This window comes from Halichoeres trimaculatus, unplaced genomic scaffold (assembly GCF_033239565.1).
Source record: "Halichoeres trimaculatus isolate MK-OKI-2021-1 unplaced genomic scaffold, fHalTri1.1 fHalTri1_scaffold_19, whole genome shotgun sequence".
NCBI lineage: Eukaryota > Metazoa > Chordata > Actinopteri > Labriformes > Labridae > Halichoeres > Halichoeres trimaculatus.
The window spans coordinates 20,868,604-20,892,939 of NW_027437197.1; the positions used below are offsets into that span (position 1 = coordinate 20,868,604).

General features: G+C 42.5%; 2 protein-coding genes across 2 annotated transcripts in view; both read right to left on the reverse strand.

The window, feature by feature from the left end:
* Positions 1–137: 137 nt before the first annotated feature.
* Positions 138–3,385, reverse strand: pttg1ipb (PTTG1 interacting protein b). Its single transcript, XM_074695001.1, has 7 exons — positions 3,207–3,385; positions 2,941–2,996; positions 2,741–2,849; positions 2,003–2,105; positions 1,569–1,634; positions 1,182–1,228; positions 138–875 (listed from the first exon to the last, which is right to left on the reverse strand). Exons 1-7 carry the CDS (start codon positions 3,325–3,327, stop codon positions 832–834), a joined length of 546 nt encoding a protein of 181 aa, XP_074551102.1. The 5' UTR covers positions 3,328–3,385; the 3' UTR covers positions 138–831.
* A 768-nt stretch (positions 3,386–4,153) lies between these two features.
* myo10l3 (myosin X, like 3) overlaps positions 4,154–24,336 on the reverse strand; it is a 65,728-nt gene continuing 45,545 nt past the window's right edge. The window contains exons 19-41 of the mRNA XM_074695009.1: positions 23,660–23,740; positions 22,043–22,167; positions 21,752–21,866; positions 17,635–17,741; positions 13,864–14,262; positions 13,742–13,772; positions 12,803–13,624; positions 12,080–12,203; positions 11,608–11,851; positions 11,418–11,513; positions 11,139–11,232; positions 9,700–9,755; positions 9,454–9,596; positions 9,173–9,367; positions 8,913–9,070; positions 8,374–8,497; positions 7,965–8,262; positions 7,675–7,882; positions 7,452–7,588; positions 6,513–6,636; positions 5,978–6,433; positions 5,686–5,877; positions 4,154–5,593 (exon numbers count right to left, since the gene is read on the reverse strand). Of these exons, the coding sequence (XP_074551110.1) occupies positions 5,489–5,593; positions 5,686–5,877; positions 5,978–6,433; positions 6,513–6,636; positions 7,452–7,588; positions 7,675–7,882; positions 7,965–8,262; positions 8,374–8,497; positions 8,913–9,070; positions 9,173–9,367; positions 9,454–9,596; positions 9,700–9,755; positions 11,139–11,232; positions 11,418–11,513; positions 11,608–11,851; positions 12,080–12,203; positions 12,803–13,624; positions 13,742–13,772; positions 13,864–14,262; positions 17,635–17,741; positions 21,752–21,866; positions 22,043–22,167; positions 23,660–23,740 (4,434 nt within the window). The 3' untranslated portion in view covers positions 4,154–5,488. The remainder of the gene's footprint in view (positions 5,594–5,685; positions 5,878–5,977; positions 6,434–6,512; positions 6,637–7,451; positions 7,589–7,674; positions 7,883–7,964; positions 8,263–8,373; positions 8,498–8,912; positions 9,071–9,172; positions 9,368–9,453; positions 9,597–9,699; positions 9,756–11,138; positions 11,233–11,417; positions 11,514–11,607; positions 11,852–12,079; positions 12,204–12,802; positions 13,625–13,741; positions 13,773–13,863; positions 14,263–17,634; positions 17,742–21,751; positions 21,867–22,042; positions 22,168–23,659; positions 23,741–24,336) is intronic.

Below are 24,336 nucleotides of genomic sequence, written 5' to 3' on the forward strand. Positions count from 1 at the left end.
ATATGATTACATAAGACATTTTTGTTCATGTTTTACTTTGTGAAAATGCAGAAATAAATTTCTTGTTCATTTCAGAAAAAAAAAAATATTTCTATGCAGTTGGTCTTAAGATGAGAATGAATGAAAAACCACACACGTTTAAAATATTCAAATTTTTAATTTTGAAATCATCACATTTTTAAACAGCAGCTGCTCATTTAGTTTGTGAACAATTTATCAAAAAGGTCTGAAACAATTTCAAAATTTGACATCTATCAGCAGACAACCTGTTGCAATCACCCTTCTTATAGAAAATACATGTTGTACCTTAGACAAGAATGACAATCAGTAAAGCTTTACAAGGTATGAAAATTAAAACACTACTTATGAAAAAAGTACCACAAGCACCAATCTGCTACTTAATTGCAGGAATTGTAAAATACTGTATTTTGTGCAAAATAATACCATGTTTTCATTCCATGGTAACAAAAAAATGCTCTTTGTTAGATTAGCCCTTATAAGTCACTTCAATGTTTAGAAAAGAAGCAAGAGTACCAAACAGAATCACCTGAAATATTTACATTAACATCAAGACACAAAAACTATTAATCTGGCATAGCATGAGCTACCGTGTGTAAAAGTGAATCATTTAGTTTAAAGGCAGTTTTGAACTTGGTGAACTCTCATTCAGAGTTATTTCTGACTTCCTGTGTCACATTTTTGGCAAACACTGACTCGCTGAAATTCAGGTAATCACAGTTTATAATATGCTACGCATGTTTTTCACTGTTACTGGTGTAAATCAGATCATCTAAGGAACATTTCTTCAAGGAATCACAGCCGAGGTTCATCTTAATGATCATCCATACGGGCGTATGGATTATCCTTTGCCAGACCTGAAAGCAGAACAAGAGAGAGTTGAGCATTTGTTACAAATACATTTCCAAAGTCTTTGTCTCCTGAAAGTCAGTATTCTTACACATTTCAGAATTTCATTTCTGCAGGCTTAGTGCATTATACTTTTTATCCAGTAGATGCCACTACTGAGGCAAAACAATTTATTAAATTCTGCTTTAGTTTGATGTGATCGTTGATCACTTTTCATGTTAACAAAACTGAGTTAGGAAAAAAAATGACATTTTTAGACCCATTTCAAGCAACCAGGAACACAAACAAGAACCCAAACAAGAAATTTGTCTTACCATATTTGTGTCTGATTTCATCATGCCTCAGCTGCATTTCATTTCTCCTGTTGGGGAAGAAATACACAAAATTTGTCACACAGCAGAAAATACCAGACTAGGTCTGAATACTTAGCCACACAGCCTGTTGTAAAGGGATAGTGCAATTGTGAGTACTCTCAAAGCCTTATATCACATTTGATTAGATCTTCAAAATGAAGCCACTTTTTGGCAGAAACATAGAAACAATGCTTGAAAAAAAGATTAAACGGTTTAATGGTCTAAAATGTGTTTTCAGGGACATGAGCACAGTCAACAGGTTATTTTGTTGCAAAACTGAGACAAACGCCCCCAAGTGTCTGTTCAGGGTTACTACATCTCTTTGACTTGTGTCATAACATGCCAGACCTCTCTTTCTGTCGGGCCTTCCTTGCTCGAGTCTGTCTCTCAATCTTTGCATCTTCTCTCTTGGTCCTGGAAGATAAAAATATGTAGCACACAGATATTCACTATACACATGTTGCATACAAAACAAAGACAACAGTTAGACTGAGCCTAACGCGGCAGTTAAAGTTAACAAGTCTAAAGTCTGATTCCTCAGTTAACCTTCCAATTGAATGATAAAACTGGCTTCTTGTTGGTGAAAGCTGGAGCCTGTCCCTGTTGGAAAGTATAAAGCTCTTTGGAGAGTTAACCACAGTTACAAATTCTGGCAGGCTTTGGAGATGGCGGTATCAGCCGAGCCTCGCAGAAAAACAAACCCATTGTGCTCCCACGTCCTCCTCCTCCCTCCGTGCTGGACTAGATTTCACAGTCAGTGCTTCATGTGACTCGGTGCTTACCCGATTCTCTCACACTTGCAGCAGCAGCAGATGCACACAAAAATGGCGATGATGATGATCCCAGCCAGCACTGACATGGTGATGATTAGGATCTGGAAGTTTACTTGAAAAAGAAAACAGAAAGGTTAAAAGTGACATTCACTTGATGATGATGATCAGCCACCCATGATGACATGAAAACTTGTAAAACATAGAGGAAGGACTGTCTTTCTTAGGGACAAAGTTAATCAAATAAAAAATTAACTGATCAGGCAGCGGTATCTTATTAACTTTTTGTTTTTTAAAATCAGCAAAAAATAAAAATAAAAAAGCAAATTAAGGATTTTTTTTCAACTGTAAATTTTATTATTAGTTCATAAAGTAGTAAATATTACTTAAATAAAGAACAAATGCCAATGACTGATTCTATAAGGCACAATGTATGGTTTTGAAACTACTATGTGTGCTTCAAAACTGTTTGCTTTTCCTTTATTTTTACCACAGTTTAGTAAGAAAATAGCAAATTAGCAAAAACTAGGACAAACATTCAATTTAAAAGGAAAGAAAACAGCAAATAAGGTAAACCAGGAAGTCAAAACTGATAAATATTTGAGACTATTGGGAGAAAAGACGTAATAGGGAATCAAATGAATAATAAATTCATGAAAACATCGATATTTATTTCTCTGCTACTGGTCAACATCTTCCTACAACAACCCCCAATGATGAACATCATATGGGATACTTGACCGGCCTTACCCCAACATACCCCCCACCGGGCCTCGTTCAGGGGACACACGCTGCTGGGGGGCAGGATGTTCCTCGTTGGGTAGTCGATGCATTGTTCCGTTGGGTTGCACCACAAACACTGCAACACAAGTTAGCATAAAGTCCCCTTCCTTTACTTTGATATCTTAGGCTTCACAGAACCATCAAATACAAGGTTTTATTTGACTTACTGTCACATTCTTCAAGCAGTCATTACAACTTGTGTTGGATCTCAAGGCACAGGGGACTGAAACACACAAACACAGTGATTTACACACTTAGCTCCAAGAAAACTGCTGAAGAATATCACTAATCCTGATAAAACAAGCCAAAACCACTAATTCTGATGATTATCTTTGCTACAGAGATAAATTAAAGCCCTTGTAGATACTTGTCATGTGACAGCCTCCTGACTTGACTCTGGTCCGAACAAAGCACAGAGGCATTAAAAACTTACTTGCTGGAGAAGGAGTCGTTGTCTGCGCCTCTGTGGTCAACAAAAAAGTGCACGAAACGAAGGCAAACACAAAAACTAACCCTCTGTAGAGCCCTGGCATCGTGAATCTGCAGGAAATCATCGACAGCACTCAAACAACGAAGAGGAAAATAACGACTCTGAGGAGTCGGGGCTGAAGGGAGGATCTTCAGTTAACGAGGTCTGTCGTCATCAGCTCCTGATGGTGGTGTCAGGAAACAGCTGCGGAGTGAGACATCTGTCCGGTGAATGGCTGAAATCCTGCTGTATAAGCAGCTGTAATACGGGCTTTACTTCAAGAAAGTGACAAAACGAAATAAAGAGATGAACAAATAAATTATTGAATAATGAAATCATAATTAAATAGGCAACACACAAATTACGTCATTAAATAGTATTATAAGAATTTATTACCCTGTCACAATATTTTCTGTCAGGCTTTCACACAGGAAAATTATTGTATTTTCAATAAACACAGATTTCCAAACAAAAATAATGTGAAAACCTCAAAACAGCCTCAAAAATCTGCACCCCAATTAAAGAAAGAAATCTCTAAACAAATAACTTCCTTTAGCTACATTTGCAACAGGTTGGTTGACAGATGATTTAAAGGGGAACATGTAGGATTTTCCACAAAAGCTTTGTCATATCTGACCCATGTTTACAGACTCTGCTTAGCCACACAGGTGTTTTTAATTACTGCCACTGACTGAACCTCCACTACAGTAAAATAATGCATCCATGTTATATCATTTACAGGCAGTGGATAAAGTATTTTGTGTTTCTACAGTGTATGCAGACCCATTAACTGTGCATGAACTTGTCATCTCAAATAAATAACAACAACCAGCTTTTGAAATACAATAATTTATTAAAGCATTTTTAAATTTCAATATAAAACATTTTCTGATTTTTCTTTGTCAAAACAAACCGAAATCTCAGAAATACAGTCATCGTCATGGCATCATCAGTCTCTGGTGTGGCCGCCGGCAGCTGACCAGATTGCCTCAGTGAGTGTGATTGAAGAGCAATGGAAGACAGCGATGTGATGTGAGGTAAACACTACGCTCGTTATGTTGCTGTTGTTGTCGTGTCAGGTGACTGGTGTCAGCCTGAGTCCTTTCTGGTTATTTACACTGGGGGAAGCAGGTTGGTGAAGGGACTTGGCAAGGTTTGGTGTTGGGTTTAGAATAATTTTAAGTTGGAAAAAAAAAAAACAGGACACAAAGTGAATAAAGAAAGGTATGACACTCCGATATCTGATGCTAACCTTCTGAATGCACCATAAAGAAAAACAAATGTACTGGGATGGCTGCATTAATACAACTAGAGTTAAAGTCCTCCTGCAGCCAATAAATAAATACCCCACCCTTATATGGCCTTTACATCACTGAAAACAACAAAACAATTGTCAGACACACACACATTAAAAAAGCACTATCTTACTTTTTCTCTCTAGGTTCTTAATCATCAGTTTTCATTTACAAAACAGATTCAAAGACATCGCCAAGCTAGCACACTATCAAACAGCCCAACACAAAAGACTCATTCTATGACGGCTAACAATGCATTTTCATTAATGCAGTGGTTATCAACATTGGATTTCTTTGTTTGATGCATACCTTTGATTTCTAAGAGGCAGGTTTTTCAGTTTTCATTCAGGGATGTGCTGAAATGGCACCAGTGGAAGCTGTAAATCCCCATGTACTAAAAATATATATTCCATTCCTGAAAGGCAGCACCTGCACTGAGTCTGTTAGTACAGAAGAGCTAAAAAAACACTTAAATAAGGCAAGATAAGGGAGATAAACTCCCTGGGACAGTTATTGTTACGTATTAACCTGAGGGAATCTCCATTTAGGAGAACATTCATTACAAAGGGGAACAATGTGTGTAGAAACTACACATGAGTGAAGATTTGAACCACTCGAACTCATTCTTTTACATGTGTGAGATGTTTGCTGAACTGTTTGAATGATGAGATGTCATGAAGTTTGTAATATTAAAAAATAAAAACAACTTAAAAGACACCTGAAGCACATTTCAAGTAAGATGTGAGACACGACCAGTGTAGCTAATGCAAGCAACAAACATGTGGAGGAAGACAAAACTTAAACGTTTGAAATAGTTTCAGATGCATGAATTGTCCCACTTTTGCTTCGACAGTAAAGGCATCGTTTGTGTCTTTACAGCTTCTTTCCATGCTTGTTTGTTTTCTGTCGGTTAGACTATAGCTGAGTATATTTAGCGTCCTTTAGCGTCCATCACCTGATCCAGCTGGCTCCGTAACTCGCCACAGACTTCACGCTGCAGCGCTTCTTCACAATCATGTTAATGTAGGCTTTCATGATCTTTGTGATCTCTCCAACCTGTGAATGTAGGCATGGAAAAACGTCAGCGGTGCAGGATTTTACCACAAAGCAATTCTTGTAAAAGTTACAACAGTATGACGATGACGTACCTGTGGTGTTTCAAAATACATTTCTCTCTCGTCCACAGTGATCTTGTAGGTGTAAGGCTGCGGTGCGCCGAAGAAAACGATGTGCTCGTACGGGAAAGTCTCCAGAGGCTTGGGCTCCCCTCTCTTGTAGACGGACACATTTTCAGCGCTCACGCTTAACCAGAGATCATGAGGGAAGCCTCCTTCTCTGCACTACAAGGACACAAGGACAAGAACTGGTGAGTATCATTCAATGTGTGACTTGGAGCTCAAGGTTAAAAAAGTAATCCAGTCAAAGACCCAGTATCCTTACCTCAACATCAAAAAGTGTGGATCCATATCCAGGCCACTCCTTGATGATGGTCATGTACTTGAGCATGGCCTGGTGCTGATCCAGTCCTTGAAGGCGGCTCCACTTCTCCACGATGCTAGCCCTGGTGGCAGATGTCTCCTCCTTTATCCACATCTCCAACATCTGCTCCTCCTCCATTTTCTGCTTCTTCATCGACCCCGTCTTCAGCCCCCGCCGCAGGGTCCCATCCAGAAAGCTGGTCCTCCTGCGCTCCAGAGTCTGCCCAGACCCTGAGGCGCCGCCTACCTTAGTAAACTGGAGGATGCGAGTACGCAAGCGGCCCACTGGGTAAACGTTTTCCAGACTCCAGGTGACTCGTGCTTTGTCTCCGTAAAGGAACTGAAGACGGAGAGCGGCCAGGTGCTGCAGGGTCTCCTCTCGAGAGGGGAAGTGACCTCTGATCAGACTCTCATGAGCCTAAAGGAACAGAGGTTTACAGTTAGCAAAAACCAAGAAACATTAAAAAAAAGAAAACTCACTCAGGAATAAAACACACCTGCTCAAACATGAACGCGAACTCCACTCCTTCTTTGGGCATGCTCTCCACATCCAGGAAGCAGTAAAGTTTGAAATAGAGTTTCCACTGGCCTTCATCCTCGGCTTCATCACTGCCAGCAAGTCTGGAGGGAAAATATCAAAAACTGTCACTTTTGAATTTAAGAACATGAGCCTGAGTGTGTGATAATTAAAGTAACAGCAGGCCTCATAAACACTGCCTGGCCAAAAAAAAGGTCACACACTCTAATATTTGATCGGACCGCCTTTAGCTCTGATTACGGCACTGCAATGTCACAAGATTTATTTCCATCCAGTGTTGCATTAATTTATCACCAACGTCTTCATTGATGATGGTAGAGTCTGACCACTGAGCAAAGCCTTCTCCAGGACATCCCAAAGATTCTTAATGGGGTTCAGGTCTGGACTCTGTGGAGGCCAATCCATGTGTGAAAATGATGAATCACTCTTTCTCAGTTGGAGCCCGATGAATCCTGGCATTGTCATCTTGAAATATGGCCGTGCCATCAGGGAAGAAAAACTTCACTGATGGAATAACCTGGTCATTCAGTACATTCAGGTAGTCAGCTGACCTCATTCTTGGACCTGACCAACTGCAGCAACCCCAGATCATAGACTGCCCCCACAGGCTTGGACAGTTGGCACTAGGCATGAAGGGTGATCACTTCATCTGCCTCTCTTCTTACCCTGATGGTCCATCACTCTGGAACAGGGTCGATCTGGACTCATCAGACCACATGACCTTCTTCCATTGCTCCAGAGTCCAATCTTTATGCTCCCTAGCAAATTGAAGCCTTTTTCATTGATTGCTGACACCCAGCAGTCAGACTCTACAATTATCAATGAAAGATCTTGGTGAAAAATTAATGCAACACTGGGTGGAAATAAATCTTGTGACATTGACCAATCAATAACTCACCTTTCAAATTTGGCTAAAACATCAGCCACTAGCACCCTGCTCTCCACAGCTCTGTCAATCGTGTTGTTGTGTTCAAAGAGTGCAAACATGTTCCTGCTATCCTCCATAGCCAGACCTCTGATCAGCTTCTCCACCACCTGGACAAAAAGATAACGATCACAACGTTTGAAACGTGGTTCTCCGGCTGTTTCATCTTCATCGGTGATGACTAAGTTTTATTAACCTCTCCAGCGGTGGTGTGTGAGTTGATGGAGATCTTGCAGGAGCCTCCTCCGTGGCAGTAGACGGTGGTTGTCATCTCCTGTCTGGAGAGCAGTGCCATGATTTCCTCCTGAGAGGGGACAAACTCTCTGGTCTTTGTTTTCTTCAGAGACTCGCCGATGAAGTGGGCAAACATTTCGATCTCTGTGCAGGGGAAGAGATCCCTGATCCTGAAAACACACGAAAAGAAAACAGTGAGTTTGATGTTTCAACCAGCTGTAATGAGTCACTGCATAAAGGAGCATTCTGCACCTTTTCAGGTGAAACTTGAGGTAGCGTAGGATTCCTCGGCTGGGCAGGAAGGTGCAGCTCATGCAGGTGAGGAGGTGCCAGTGGGCGCGGTTGGCAGGACTGTTGGGGTGCGGGACGTGGTTGGTTTGTTTGATCAGCTGGCAGTAAACCTCGTCTCTTAACGGCCTCAGGTCCTGACAGGTTTGAAGGATCCCCTGGATGATTGGCACAGGGTCTGACACTGCCTCCATCTCCTGCAGTGAGTTGAAAATCTTCAGGGCTTCATCCTGCAGGCTGGTGTAACCCTTTTCCTTTTGCACTGGAAGAGACAACGTTAGGATTATCACTCCAGACGTTAAAAATGTTTCATCGTATGACACAGGAAATAAAAAAGTTATCATCCAGTTTAGCTAAAAATCTAGGTACTCACAGTGTAAGCTGACATCTCCATAGGGCAGAGGTAGAAGTGGGGAGTGCAAAGGATGCTGGGTATATCTTAGGATGGGGTTCCTCCAGTATGTCTGCTCCACAGCCTCCACATTCAGACTGCTCTCCTGCACAAAAACAAAAGCTGGTCAGACGTCTAAAAGTCAACTGTAATAAAAAATGAATCTTAACCAATCACATCATTTTATATTGGAGGAAGTGTGTGTTGAAGTCGGCTGAGTAAAGCTCGCAGTGTGGAAAAAAGAGGCAGCACAGAGGCGATGAAGCAGGTGGGAAAGACTCAAAGCAGATCACCGCACACACAGTGAGCATAAGTACCTCACTTTACTAAAGTGTGTCCCTGCCAAAGGTTTGCATGACTGAAAAGAGTTGGAGTTACAAAAATGCATCAATGAGATTAAATTTTGAGCAGAATTATTCATCAAAGTATAACTGAGCACATTCATTAGGACACATGATACACACGGTGTCAGCAATACTAAAACACTGAAATTCTGAATAGTAAAGTCAATCCTTAGCTACCTTGATGTCCCTGATGAGCTGCTGTGTTGGCGTTTCGATCGGGACTTTACTGTCTATGGCTCCTTGTATGGCATTCGCCCAGCGCATGGCTTCATTCAGCATTTTGGTGTAGAGACGGTAAGAGTGTTTACGTCCGTGGATGATGATGTTCCAGTAACCTGAATAAACAAAGCAGAAGAGGTTAATCAGGATTCATATAAGTGTAAATTCTTTAGTGTATCTCCAGCTGAAGATGACACCAGTGTTGATCACAGACTGACCGGTGTCCTTGAAGACTTTCTCGTCCGGCTGCACCACAGAGCAAAGACTGTTGAGGACCAGAGTTCCCAGTTTGGAGGCACTGCGCTCTGAAGACTTGTAATAGTCTAAAGAGTTGGTGGTGAGAACAAACCAGCGCTTCTTCAGCTTCAGAGACGTGCTTTTGGCCCCTGACTTCATCTCTTTGTGTAACCAGCCTGAGACAGAGAGGAAAGAGAAAACCCTGTTAGTTTGGACACCCTGCCTCCAAACTCCTAAAGACTATGTCCCCTGACTGACTGACCTCTGACTATAAACTCCTGTCCGTCCACTTTAGAGTCTCCTTTGGATTTCTGCAGCAGGCCGATCCAATGGTGCATCTCTTCCGGTGTGTCGGTGTTGCAGTGGATCACGCGGTTAGCGGTGATGATTACAAATGAGTTAGGTCTGCAAAAGACAAGATGCACGAGTTGTTATTCAATGTGCATGCTGTCAAACCACTCAGACAGTGACTGGCTGAATTTTTAGGCTGTTATTACTGAATTCTCACCTGTCTGGGTTGTCTGATGCACAAACAGAATCAATCAGGCCTACATCAAGTGTGCCCTGTGCAGAAAAAACATAAACACAGTGTTAGAGATGCAAAATACAGTGCATTAAAAATCAATTATTATCATTATTATTATTATTATTATTATTATCATTATTATTAGCAGTAGTAGTAGTAATCATAATAATAATACTTTAGTCCTACAGCACTTTTCAATAGAAGCAACAAAGTGCTTCACAATGTACAGTAAAAACAGGTAAAAATGAACAGCAGAAAGTAAAAACAAATGAAAACAACTAGGACAAGCAGCCAAGCAATAAAATAAATCAATAGGAGCAAAAACAATGAAATTCAGATTAAAATGAGATGGAACCACAAAATAAAAGCGTTTCTGTAAAAATAAGTTTTCAGATGGAAATAAAGCAGGTGACTGATTGTGCAAGTCTGATCTCCTCTGGCAGGCTGTTCCAAAGTCTAGGGGCTCTCACTGAGAAAGCTCTGTCACCCTTGGTCTTAAACCTAGACCCTGGAACTAGGGGTGCACCGATCACAATTTTCTGGCTGATCACCGATTACCGATCTTTAAAAAAACCTGTCCTGGCGATACTGAATTTTAATTTCTTATAACTGACAGCATATACCTTCAATGTTCCAATCTTATTTTATTGAAAATCATTGAAAAATACATGTGAAACAATAAAATCTTTATGTTTTAACTTAAACAACCAATAAAGTGTCCTGAGTTTTAGGTCTCAGAGCAAAAAACAACAATGGCTGGCTGTCAGACCTTCCTGGAGGTGTATAATATCAGTTTCATATGTAAGGATGGGTCGATCACTAATCCCCCAAAATTAAGGAAATGTGCATGCCTACTTTGAACAGCGAGTAGAGCACTGCCAGAGGATCTCAGACTGAGCTGGGGTACATATGGGGCTAAAAGCTCAGAAATGTAATGATGTGAAAGTCCATGCTGGACCTTAAATGTGAGTAAAAGAATCTTAAACTCAATCCTAAAAGCAACAGGCAGCCTGTGAAGATTTGCTAAAACTGGAGTAATAGGTTCACATTTCCTGATATTTTATAATAGTCCCTTAACAACAAAAATAACCAACCTGCATTAAATGCGTAAAAAAACAGATTATTTTTTCTAGATGACATTTTTTGAGTCCTTTGTGACATCTTAAATAATTCTTTTCCACAAACAAAGGCAAACAATTCTTCGGGGCTTTAAGTGTGAAAAAGATGTAGAAACAGACACATTTAGCAAACAGAATCCTTTAACTTTAGGCTGTAAAGGCCAGAAGAGAGTAAGGGAGACTATATAACCCAAATCTAGACCACCATACTTAAGCTAATTCAGTTACACGCTCCATCATTCCTGCTGAAAAATGAGAGTTGAAGCAGGGGCCCCGGCAGTAAAGAGGTAAAACAGCACTAACCACTGCATTCTTGGGGTTGGCCTGTTCATGGTGCATTTCCACGAGCTGCTCCGGGCTGGCGCTGTGGACCCGACTCAGCACATTGAACCAACCGCTGGACGAGGTCAGAGGGAATTCAAAAAGTGAGAGTCAGCAAATGTGAGATCGATAATTACACCATGGAGTTCCACTGGCAACCACAAGGGGGAACTTTGTTTCCACACATCGTTTTAAATGAAGACAACAGCAAAGTCAAACACAACTTAGTCCTCCTCTGATGTCTATGTGGGTATAAAGTACCTGGCGTCTTCTGGAGACTCTGCATAGATGTGGTAAGTCCTCTCCTCTGTCACTATGTTGAGCGCATTCTCCTTCTCATGATTGTCCACAATGTCCCTGAAAAGAAACCCAGAGACGACCAGAGGAGCTGAGTCAAAAAGAAAGAGGAGCAGGATGTTGTTTGGCCACAATGACTGGAGCAGGGTCTTACTTTGCTGAGCGGATATCAATGGTTCCTTTCAGCTTCTCCTCGCTGTCGTTCTCAAAGTACATGAGCTTTGACTCACGCAGAACAAACCAGCGCATCTTCCAGTTGCGGCGGGACAAAGTAGACATTCCTCCTCCTTTCTTGTAAAGCCAGCCGGATTTGAGGGAGTCCTGCTTGGCTCTGAACCACATGAAGGTCTCATCCTTCAGGACGCACCATCTACGACGCCACGGGATCATCAGACCACCTGGAACACGGAGAGAAGAGAGGGGAAGGTTGACTTTGTTGTACTGTAAAGCTCAAATAAATGAAGGGGTGAATGCAGACTGGTTAAATAAATCTAGAAAATAAATATACCTAAAAAACTAAACATGCAAGTCTGTTGGAATTTTCTGGAACAACAATAGCAGTGGTGCTCAGCTGTGCAGAAATCATCTGCATGCCTGCTGGGCAGTGGCTCGGTAAAACTACTCACTCTTCATGTAGAGGTAGCCGTGGAAGTATGGAGGCCCACTGCCGTTCAGTAGATGCACTCTCCCATTGGAAACTTCTTCATCTGTGTCCACGTAGCCGTCGTTTTCATCATCACTATCGATGAACTGCAGCACAAACAACAACATTTGAGATTAATTTGAGATTTGTGGATAGTTTTTATGTTAAATAAACAAGCAAGCAACAGATACAGTTTGATTTTGACACTAACTAAGAAGACTGTTCTCGTAACTTTAAAAAGGAGCAGCTTTGTTTAGTTTCCTCGAGACCATCAGTCTGAGTCTACTGTTGAAAAAGTAGCTGAAATCTGTCACCATGTTGTAAATCAAGCTGGCAAAAAAATGTGCCTGCACACACACTCGAATATTTCTCTTCACATTCTGCTGATCAGTCAGTTCTGAGCTCTCTGCTCACCAAGCAGTATCAGGGAGTGGATTCACAGGCTCATCACAGAGCCAAAACAAATAATAAACCAGGTTTCACTCTGATTCTAACACAAGCAGAGCCCTATGATGTGTTTAAGGAGTTCAATTTTCGCTTGCTCATGTCCACAACAAATATTCAGCAAACGTTTGGGTGTTAAATTAACATAAGAGGAGAGTTACAAACACAGAAGTCACTGAGATCTGAAATGAAAGTAAGAAATAAAGAAGTTTATCTTTTCCAAAAACTGAATTTTCTTCATTTGTATCCTGTAAGTTCTCACCGAGTCTGAGCTGCCTCTGAATGAGTCCAGGCTGTTCTGGGTGCAGGAGGACTTCCTCAGCACTTCCTCGTCTGTAATATGGCCGTCATTAGTGCTAGCACCTGAGCTCCCATGAGCCTCCTCAAACTCCTCCTGATCGTAGTCTGACTCTGCATCATGCGGGTTTGTCTGTGTCGGTTCCTCACATGCAGGCTCAAAGTCTGACCTCCTCCCTGTCCTCCGCCTCTCCCCGTTAGTGACCACAGCAGGAAGAGGAGGTCTGGAGGTTCTGGATTCTGAGATGGAGGAGACTGGGCTGAGGCCGTTGGGGGTAAGAGGGGAGAGATTTGGGGGAGCAGAGGGAGAGGTAGGGGAGGTTGGGGGGACGACTTGTCCTTCTGCAAAAGCAGGCGGAGGGGGAGGAATACTTTGGAAGACTTCTTTATCCAGAGGAACTTTAGCTGGAGGAGGGAAGTCTGGCAGAGGAATGCACTCATCCTCAGCGTGGAATCCCTCATCCACCTCCTCCTCAGCCAGAGGAGCAGTGGATTCAGATGGGTCATGGAGGTTCTCCTCACTTGAGAGTGACGGCTCCAAACCTCCAAAGTCCAGGAGCTCCAGGAACTCAGTGGCCACGCGGGAGGCTTCCTTCTCCAGTCTGTAGATCTCTGCATCTCTCATCTGACGGAGCTCCTCGTGGGAGACATCCCCGAGGAGGGAGACGCCGTCTTCCTGCTGCTTCTGCAGGCGCTCGATCTCCCTCTCCAGGCGCAGGATCTCCTCCATCTGACGGCTCTCCTCCTCAGAGGTGTGACTGTTGGAGAGAGTCTGGGACAGCTCCTTCTGTTGGCGGGACAAGGAAAGACACAGAGGGGAGATCTCAACATCTTGAGCCACAAAGCTATTCCATATTATATTTTTGTGAAAATGACATTTTGTTAAAATGTTTAAAGAGATTACCTTCTGACAGACACCGTTCACCATCGAGCTCCTGATAGAGGAAACACAGACAGATTTGTGATGAAGATGTGCATAGATATGGATATCAAGAAAAAAAAACATCTAAAAGTTGTTAACTTCACCTTTTCTCTTCTGCCTTCGCTGCCATTTTCTTCTCCTCCTCCTCCCTCATCAGCCTCAGCTCCTCCTCCCTCCTCCTCAACTCTGCTTCCATCAACCGCTGCCTCTCCTCCTCCTCTTCCCTCCGTTTCTTCTCCTCCTCCTCCCTTTGTCTCCTCTCCTCCTCTACTCGCCTCCTCTCCTCTTCCTCTTCTCTCCTCCTTCTCTCCTCTTCCTCCCGCTCCTTCCTCTGCTTCTCCTCCTTGAGCTGGAGGAAGAGGGACCTCGCCCGCTGGCCTCTGTGGTGTTTCTGCAGGACGATGGCGGCGAAGCGGATGCGCAGGAAGACGCGTCTCCAGAAGTGAGCACGGTAGTTTTTCTGGATGGTGACGACGCTGGACAGGACCCTCTTGTACTGTTTCCTGTTGGAGGAGAAAAAGACACGGTTTAAACTTTCTTTTTTTTCAGTAAAGTTTGACAAACTGTGGACATGTCTGCTGCGCCGCTGCGTCGCTGCATCATCTCCTCCAGCTGCCCGCTGTTATTCTCTGTGGACATAAACACTCGAGGAAAAGCATTGTGAGCATTGTGAATTGTGCAATGTTTAGAGTCTGATGAGCCATTGTGGCTGTGTGGGCTGCTGTGTTTAGCCCTGTGACTAAGCCCCATCATCCACACACTACACATGCATTGAGTACACACACACACATAAACACAAGCACACACCAGCACACACGTGACTTACAAAGGACCACACACACTGCCTTTGAATCAGTGACCTTTAGCCCGGCCTTGTCTCCACAGTAATGACTCTGTGGCCTCTGACTGCTCTAACGTTACACATAATAACACAAAGCCTCTACTTGTGCCTTGCTTTGACTCTGATGGGAATTGAACTCGCAACCTGTCATCCCTTTCTTTACACCCTCTCAGCCGGGCCTTTCGGGGAACTCTGTGTGACCTTACACACGGCAGCTCACAGGTGGGGCGCAGCTACAGAACATGCCGAGGGGTGTCTGTGTGTGCAGATTTCTGAGCCGCCGCGATGATGGATGCCCGGCCTGACAGCCAGAGGGGAGAGGTGGAAACGCTGCTGCTTCGGCTGAGAGTGAGATTTATTCAGGGGGGATGAAAACATCATCAGCTGCACAGCTGATAGTTATCAGTGAGAGTGGGAGAGGCTTTGATTCAGCTGTACTTTGAAATGTGGTTTAAAGAGGTCCAACTTACAGGGTACGACCTGTGCTTTACTCCTGATCACTCTGTCTTTCTAAAATACACTCATCAAGGGTTTGAGAGGAAACTTATCATTTGGAAATAGTCAGGTTTACTTTTGCACAACACACTCTCCAAACCTGCATGATCAGCTTTAATTTTGCTGACAGTTTGCTCCCCAGACTTTCAAAAGTGAATCTTGCAGCATGAATTTTAGATTGTGAGGTCAATACCATCATTAAAAGTTGAGACCAACTAAAGTAAACACTTTTTGGTGTAAGAGTTACTGGAAGGTGGAAACATTTACACTCCCATAATGCCTTTCTTTGGTTCAAAATTGCACATTAATCTTTTTTTGTTGCTACTCATCCATTTTATTTTAATGACAAATAGTGATGCACTGATCCAACTTTTCTGGTCCCGATACCGATACAGATACCGATACTGATACTGATACCGATAAACCCGATACCTGGGCTTTGGGTATCGACTGATACCGATCCTGATCTAAAACCAGTGTTAGATAATAACTTGCATACTCTACTGTAGGATAAGACTGGTAATGTTTTGATTAAAAGATAAAAAATGGGTACAAAAGGAAATACTGAAGTTAATGTTTTTTTTAACTATAAGTGTTAAAATGTTTAACAGCGGTTTGGTTAAAAAATGCTTAAAAATTGACATAAATTACTATTTGATTATAAAACTGTATACCTTGTAAACTAAATCATAGTTTAGCCTTGGTGTCAAGTTTGAACTGATCCTTCCCGCCGATACCTGATCCAGCTTTGAGGGGCTGGATCAGCCCCGATACCCGATACAAGGATAGGATCGGTGCATCCCTAATTCCAAACACCCCATATTGTGTCATAACTAACTATATTAACTAGAGCCCGACCGATATGGGATTTTTGGGGTCGATGCTGATACTGATACAGGGGGCAAAAAAACCCTGATATCCGATATATCGACCGATATCTGATATATCGACCGATATCTGATATATCGACCGATATCTGATATATAGACCGATATCTGATATATAGACCGATATCTGATATATAGACCGATATCTGATATATCGGCTGATATATATAACAAATTCATTGATATACACGGGATATATACTGTATATGAACACAAATTATTATAACACCCATATGATTCAAGACAGAGACAGAAAACTATTAAATTAAAGAAGTCAAACTTTAAACACAGTAAGTAGAAAAAAGGTCAAACTGTAAACACACAATGAGCAACTTACACGACGTTAAAACGCCGTATTATAGTCTTCCATTAGATAATGGTGTACCTGTGAAATAACAGTACCATTTATCTCTGTTTATCTCTCAAAAAAGCAACTAACTCGACGTTAAAACACCGTTCTATAGTCTTACATTTCATAATGGTGGGCAGAGGGGGCGGGCACTCGGGCAGTGTGCAGCCCAACACAGACACACTGGAGCATGAGTGACAGAATCTCTGTGGAGCAAAAATTGTAATAATCGACTACACTTTGGCCGATGTAGATTAACCGGTGACAGGCATAATCGGCCCGATTTATCTGCCCGACTGATTAATCGGTCGGGCTCTAATATTAACCCCTGATATACTGTGTATGTTCTATACCTACAAAATATCTGTCCAGTCAGTTTTGACCTGGATCTGAAAATTGCTCACAGTAATTATCAATTCCAAATTCTAAACTACACCCTGCCTCTTTCACAGTAAAACACTCTTAAACAATCATTTCCTCAACTTGACACACGCTGGTGGAGCTAAAGTCCATTTGAATAGACACAGGTCATATTTGACCCAAAACAGCCTGTGTAAAAAAAAATTGTCACACCTGAAAAAAAGTATATAATATTCTACTTTTTTTTATCATTTTAAGAAAATTAATCAAATTTCAGTCTAAAAAAAAAAGTTAAGTGTATTTTTAATGCTGTTAAACTTCAAAATGGGTAAGTATGATGTAAACAGCATGAATGGGTTAAATGTTGACATTGTAAAAACAGAAGGAAATGTGCATCAGACTTTATATGTCTGAAGTGCTACTTTTAAAGTCTGATCTGTCTTCAAATAAAAAGAAAGAAAAAATAAGTTGAGACCCACAGTGAAGATTTAGCATTCATAATTCATGACTCAACATGTGTGTCAAAGGGATTATCAGAGATACTTATGACATGCAGTAGGAGGAACACATTACTTTCACATTCTGCTGAACACACTCTAAATCTTTGGGAGCAACATATTTCAAATTCTGCTGATTTCTGCAAAGTAAAGTAAATGTGGTGGCAGTGACGGGCATGTTTCAAACATGTGCTGCAGTAACTTTTCTTTTAAGGCTAAAGTGAGTCTCAAAGTCTGCCTGTAGACTGTGAATGAACCTACACACCCCAACCAACGCTCAGACAAAAAGGTAAGCACATGTGCAAAGGCACGCACACACATATGTACCCACGCACACACACACACAGGCAGCACACCTCTACTGCAAAACAAACACTGACATCTGCCGCTGCCACTCAGCGCCCCCTCCTCCTCCTCCCCCTCCACCCCTCCACTCCTCCACTCACCTTGCCACATAGCTGAGGATGTGGGCGCGGATCACCATGCCAGCCCGGCGCCGCACCTCTTCCCTCTCCTTCTCCAGCCTTTGCTCCAGGGCCTCCTTCAGGAACACCTGCGGGACGAGCAGCGCCACGGCCCACAGGGAGGGACACAGACAGGGAGGAAGAGGAGGAGGAAGAGGGGGAGGTGGAGGGGAAGAAGACAGGATGGGTTAGTTCCTCTCCTTGGTTTGGCTGCAAGAGAAGAGGCCCCACAGAGATGTGAAGGGCCCCTGTTGTCTGCTGGCAGCACCCTGTGCACCCCCGCTGCAGAGGAAGCTGTGGTGCAGCTGAGGCTAGCAGGTTAGCGGCTCCCCCTGACTGCAGAGTGGAGCAGAGCAGAGAACAGGCACAGGGACTGCAGTGTCGCTGCTGAAGCTGCTGCTGCAGAGCCTCATTGTGTTTGGGCGTCCTTCCTGAGCGGCTCCCTACTAATGCTGCTACCGCTGCGCTGATAGCTCGACTGACGTGCGCAGGCAGAAAGGCACAGAGGGAGGGGAGGGGAGGGGAGGGATGGAGAGATGAGGGGGAGGGATGGTGGCTGGTGTCCAGATAGAAAGCCACACCCCTCCTTACTCTTATGAGGAAGAAAGAAAGAGTTTTGTTAACCCTTTGCTTGCTCCTGGAGACTTTTTAAAAGTTGGTACTCACTCTTTCTGTTTCATGCTCTCTGTGTGGGACTTTTCTCTGCCTGCAGCTCTGTCTACACTCAAACACAGGCGGAAACGAACCAAGAGTTGGACCACGACTTTATAAAACATAATCAGATTTTAAATGTCTGACTAGGGTCCCACCAGCTGTGTGTGGGTTTATGTGATAATGCGATATCTGTTGCTAGCCAGGAGGATCAACTCCCTGTTTAAGAGGGGGGTAGACCTTTGACGGTCTACATGTGTGTGTGTGTGTGTGTGTGTGTGTGTGTGTGTGTGTGTGTGTGTGTTCCCCAGATGTTCCACTAATCAAAGGATCCCACAGCTGCCTCTGTAAAGTCTGTGAGAGGAGGAAGCTTCCTCTTCGTCCACATCCTTCCCTCCGTCTGCGAAACAAACGGCTCCTAAACTCAGACACACATATACACACACAATCCCTGCGACGTCACCCCAGCCCCTAATTCTGGGCACACACTTCCTTTTGCTCTGCACACAATCAGGACGTATAATTACACACAGATTGTTCCTCCAAAGGAAACGTACCCCCCTCCCCTCCTGTTCCCCCTGTTCTCCTTTGACTCGCTCAGACCCCTTCCCACAACCCACACTACATTTCCCTGAGCCCAAAAATATTACGCTGCCATCAAAAACACAAGCGTGTGGACACAGGCTCAGCCACTATGTGCGTTTTCTTGAGGTCTCAAATTAAATTTTCTGTGTATGATCAGTTAAAGTGGAGTCAGTCACAGGTCAGCGTGTTGACCCCGGTGGTAGAGAAAAAAACAAGCTGCCTCTGAAGAGACTGTGTGAAAACTTTAATATACATTGGCATGTGTTTAAATGTGGTTATACGTCCATTAAAAACAAACATGTGGTTCACATTAAACATTTTTGGTCCTCACGTATATCCCAGCATGCCATGTGTGCAGCTGAAGCTATTCATAGCAGTGCCAGCCAAATGGGGTATAACAACAAAATTGTCCAAAAGGGAACAGACGAACTTTAGACGTCTCCGTGATTCAACCATCAGAGAGGAACCACAACTGAAGGCAGGGAGATATGTGGACCAGAGAAATCCAATATAACTGTTTTATTTATACCCCTCCTCTGTTGTTTTGTGTCGAGGCCAAATGTTGATTTCGACATGAAGCAGAGGTTTTACCGCCAGGATGAAAAATAGCCACTAAAGGTTAATCATTGGATGAAAGTGCGCAGACAAAGAGGGGGCTTTTAGGGGGTAGTTGATCATTGTTTGAAAAAAGAACACAGGGAGTTCAAGAAAGAAAAAAGCAGAGACAGAAATCAGTTCCATTCAAGGCTTTAGATCTCCTTTCCAACTCTTCATCACTCCTCTAAATCACCCGCCTGGACTTGACTTTCTCAAACCAGCTCTCTGAGTGTCAAAAGGTCTCTTCCAGCTACAACAGCCTGGACTCAGGATTACTGTAAGCCCCCCTGGCTCTGGGTCACACTTACAGTAACAGTTGTTAGTGTCAGGGTTTTAAGGAATAGCCGTGAAACTCTGTGGTTGTCAGCAGGAGAAAAGGAGACTGACCACAACCGGCCTGAAAAATCTTTCAAACATGAGTCACGACTGGGGCCGTCCAGGCTATGGCACACATTAACAGCTCTGAGCAGCAGCAGCAGCTCGACTTATTGTGAAAGAAGTGGTCAAAGAAAGAAAAATATTGTTAAGACTGCAGTTTTTCTTTGGAGCTGTTCAAATCCAGCAGAGAGTTCTTGTTAACAATGATTTTACTTGTTGAGTATGTTTTGAAACGCTTGTAAATGATATACTGTGTTTATTTGTTTTCAGCCGGCAGCGGGATCCGGTTTGTGTGTTTTTTTACTTGTTTTCATTATATTGATGGTACATACGTCTCATCACATGGTCGGATTAGGGAGACCGCAGGCTGGGTAGAGTCAGTGATGTTGCACATGTTGTCTGAGTAATGAAGTTTGACCTCGTTATCAGATAACCTATGAGGTTACAGTCTCCATTATTAGTTTCAAACCATCTTCTGTTACTTATGATCCCACACAGGGAGAAACTATACTAAAGTGAGGACGCTTTGAGGTGTATCCACCCGTAATCAACATGTCTTAACCATCATCGAGACAAAACTTTTGATGAAACATTTCCTAAACCTAACTTTGGTTAAGTCCACTTTTTGTTCACTGACTGATGTCCAGGAAGCTGGTTCATAGAAAGTTCTAGAGAAAAAAGGTTTAAGACACAATTTTTGGACAATGTCTGGGATTTTGTTAACAGAAGGCGAGGAGTTGGCTCTAGTATGGGTCAGGGACGGAGCCAGGATTTCAATTTTGGGTGGGCCTTAAATTACAAAAGTTAGTAAATGTGAATTTACATATTCAACCTTTGTATCCTGTTTTGTGTTTATTTAGTATTATGTTTATTTATTTATCTAATGTCAATTTACCCCTCTAGTCAACTGTATTGATCACTTTTGGCTAGGGCTGTGCTCTTGGTCACTGGGGGTTCATGAGGGTTTATAGATGGGTTTAAAGTTTTCATTGTCTGTACAAGTTCAGTATGTACAGGATGTTATTATGTATGTATATCTGTATGTATATATGTTACATAACCTAAAAACCTTAAAATAAAGTTATAAAAAAAAGAGTTAGTAAATAACTTTTACTTTATGTATACAGATGTAGATACAGATATAGTACTTTTACTACGTATATTTTAAAGCAGATCTAGTTGCTTTTTAATCCTTTAATATTTGATAAAATTTTAGTGCATCAGAAGGCAATGGCTCTCAATGGTATCGGCCACACACTTAATGCTTTAACACACCAATGGGCTGCACTGCCTTAACATACCATGTATTGTAGCCTGTGAGAGCAGAAACCCTTAACCACAGCTAAATAAAAAAGAAAAATCTTCGTTCTTTCTCCAAATCATTCTCTAGTCTTACCAGTATGACATGACCGAATAAGTCATAACTTTTTTACCAACAGGCTAAAATTTGCCAAACTTGGCTCTTTTTATAAAGACAGGACATCTAACAATAACAAAACGGGAATAAAGTGACAAAACTTTAATTCCACTTTAAAACTGATTGAAAAAAAAATTAATGTATATTTATTTATATATATATATATATATATATATATATATATATATATATATATATATATATATATATATATATATATATATGTGTGTGTGTGTGTGTATTAAAAAAAAAAAAAGGAAACGTGATTTTTTCAAAGAAAAGTTTGAGGTGGACCTGCTAGAAAGTGGGTGGGCCTGGGACTGTTGGGCCCACCCATGATGCCGCCCCTGTTACAGTTTACAGGTTATGCTCATTTTAAGTATCAAAAGGCTCAAAGGTAAGTCAAAGTCATGTCCTCTTTAGTGACAAAAACTAGTTTGGGCATGTGTGTGTGTGCGTGCTGCACTGCACCTTTGACTTTCCCAGCTGCCACCCTTTCTTGGCTTTGTCATGAAGCGTTAGGAGCTCTGAGCAGCTCTGCTTTTCGTCACCGCTGTGGATTTTGTTCTTCACGATCATCTTGTACCTTTAGAAAAACACAGACACACAGAAAAACACAAACACAGACATTCAAACAAACAAGAACAGCAGTTTTTTTCAGTGTGTGGTTTGTTGTTTTTTAGGTTGTGAAACGTAAATGAAACACGTGTCAGTCAGCCACAGCTTTGTCGTGCACTGTTTCTTTTTTGGGATGTTGCTGACCTGCTGAAGAAGTCCTTGAAGGTTCTGCGGACAGGGAACCCAGCCCTGCGGATTTTCACGGTTTCCAGCATCCCGGAGTATCTCAGCTGGTTCAGGACTACATCAGGATCAAACTGGTTGGCCTTCTGTAGATGAAACAATGGTACAACATGAAATGATGGTGTTTTTTTCCATCAAGTGCATTAAAAGTTGACGTGCATTCACAGCTTCTTCAGCACAATGAGTGTTTTGCTGATTATTGTGGAAAATTTGAACACTGCAGGAAAATATAATCCTCCGCTGCTGAGCTTACTCACCTATTCAAGTTAAACCTGAGCTTTAAAGAAAATAACCGTGGTGTGTGCTATCATTTTACCTTAACAATCAGGTTACTGCACAGAAAACTCACGCCATCAGACGGAAACCTGAACAGCTTTGAGCAACCAGGGGGGAGGCTTTTTCTTTCTGGAATAATCAGCTGCATTGTTCACAGCTCTCCGGTGATCCTCAGGCCTGCTTATCAGAGAGGATCTATGACGTCTGCCGCCTCACACCTCTGCACAGGCGGCGCGATCGCTCAAAGGGACCACACGAAGGCCATTGTCACCCAGAGGTCACACAGAGCTGCTTAAGCCCCGCACAGGGCTGCAGCATTCCCAAAATGTGTCAGGCTAATTACAGGCTAACGCTCGTATGGATGGAAACACACACACACACACGCTTACATGTGTTCATGTTCAAAATCAAACACATGAACTTAAATGTGCTCTCCTGTGAGCGCTGAACTCTGCTCTTTAGTGGAGGATTCAGGCAACAGAAAGAGCTGCAGCATCTTTACTTATTTGAGTTTTTCCCAGAAGACTAAATTGCACAAATACGTTCCATGCCAGTGTGTGTGTTCATGCGTGTGTGTGTGTGCATGCATGCAATCATGTCAGAGGATTGCGCATGAAATCCTGTCATTCTGCAGGATTAATGCAGGCATGGCTTGTTCCATCTTGAGAGCAACTGAGGCCAGGTGAGCGAATGTGATGCAGAGCCAATGAGAGGAAAGAACAGCAAAGAAAAAAAAAAGGGAGGCGGGAGGAGGGATGGGAGGTGAAAGGAGGATAGTGAACTTTCCATGCTGTTAAGTTTGCAAGAAGGTGTGGAATGACACACAGGGGAAGGGAGGTAGGGCGATCGCTACACAGAGCGCATTAATAAGTGACAGAAACAAAGAGAAAGCAGCTGGATCACAGAGAGTAAAGCACCTCACACGAAGGTGGGTGAAAATGCGTGTTTTAAAAGAGAGTCTGCAGTTACTAACCACTAAGCCCCTGCAGCTGGAGCAACCAGCGGTGACCTCTGACCTCTGGTTAAAGGGATAAAGTGATAGGAATGTGCTCGTACACACTCCCTCAAAGTCTCAAGTGTACAAGTCATGAAAATTTGCAGTAAAAACACGCAAAGGGTTTTGTGGTTCATTCACCCCTGACTCAGCAGTAACCAGACTTAAGACTAAATATTAGCTCTGAGCAGCGGGAGCTATAAATAGCACAAAGGTGGTTTAACTTTGCAGGGGCTGACCTTGACAAAGCCTGGAAGGGTTTCTGACATTTTTTTTTTCTTTGGTGCAATGAAATTTGCATGACCTACCTTGTCCATGTTTGGTTTGATGCAGCGCACAAAAAAGGGGTTGGAGGCACTTAGTGTGGCCATGAGGGAGTGGAGGGAGTCCTGAAACACATCAGAAACAAGAGGATCAACATCAAAACAATGACATCATTCTTATGAATATATTGATTTGTGCTTCTGAAGTTATAAATACTTTGTACATGTGTCTGGGAAGAAACTGGCCCACAAAGAATCAGAAGTTAGTTTCAAGAAATCATCACTAGGGATGTCTTTCCGATCTGATTTTTTCATGTTTTGCCAATACCGATCTGATCTCTTTCTCTGATAAATCCTGTACTCTGTTGGGTGATTGTGTTGTAAATACTGAATCATATTTGTTGTATTAAAATGAACCCTGTTGGTACCTCCTTGAGGATCACTCACCTTACAAATGTTGCAAGACTCTGTTATACTATCATTGCTTTCTAAAGAGAAGTAGTCCCACACAGCGGACATGTTTGCAATGTGGTTTGATTTACAGCAGCCGTAAAGTGTGACGGTGCTGAAAACATGTGACGTCGTCCTGATCATGTAACGAAATCCAATATATTGGGCGCCAATACCAATCGGTGTATCAGATCAGGATATCCCCAATCATCACTGAAATACCCAATACCCATCATACAAAATACAGCAGTTTGCTTGCATAAATTTCAATC

Excerpts from the sequence above, each read along its gene's own strand:
- pttg1ipb (XM_074695001.1), bottom strand. The coding sequence starts at position 3,327 with ATGATTTCCTGCAGATTCACGATGCCAGGGCTCTACAGAGGGTTAGTT. Across the intron at positions 2,850-2,940 it reads ACTGCTTGAAGAATGTGACA|TGTTTGTGGTGCAACCCAAC; the intron begins GTAAGTCAAATA and ends CTTGTGTTGCAG. Across the intron at positions 876-1,181 it reads TGAAATCAGACACAAATATG|GTCTGGCAAAGGATAATCCA; the intron begins GTAAGACAAATT and ends TTCTGCTTTCAG.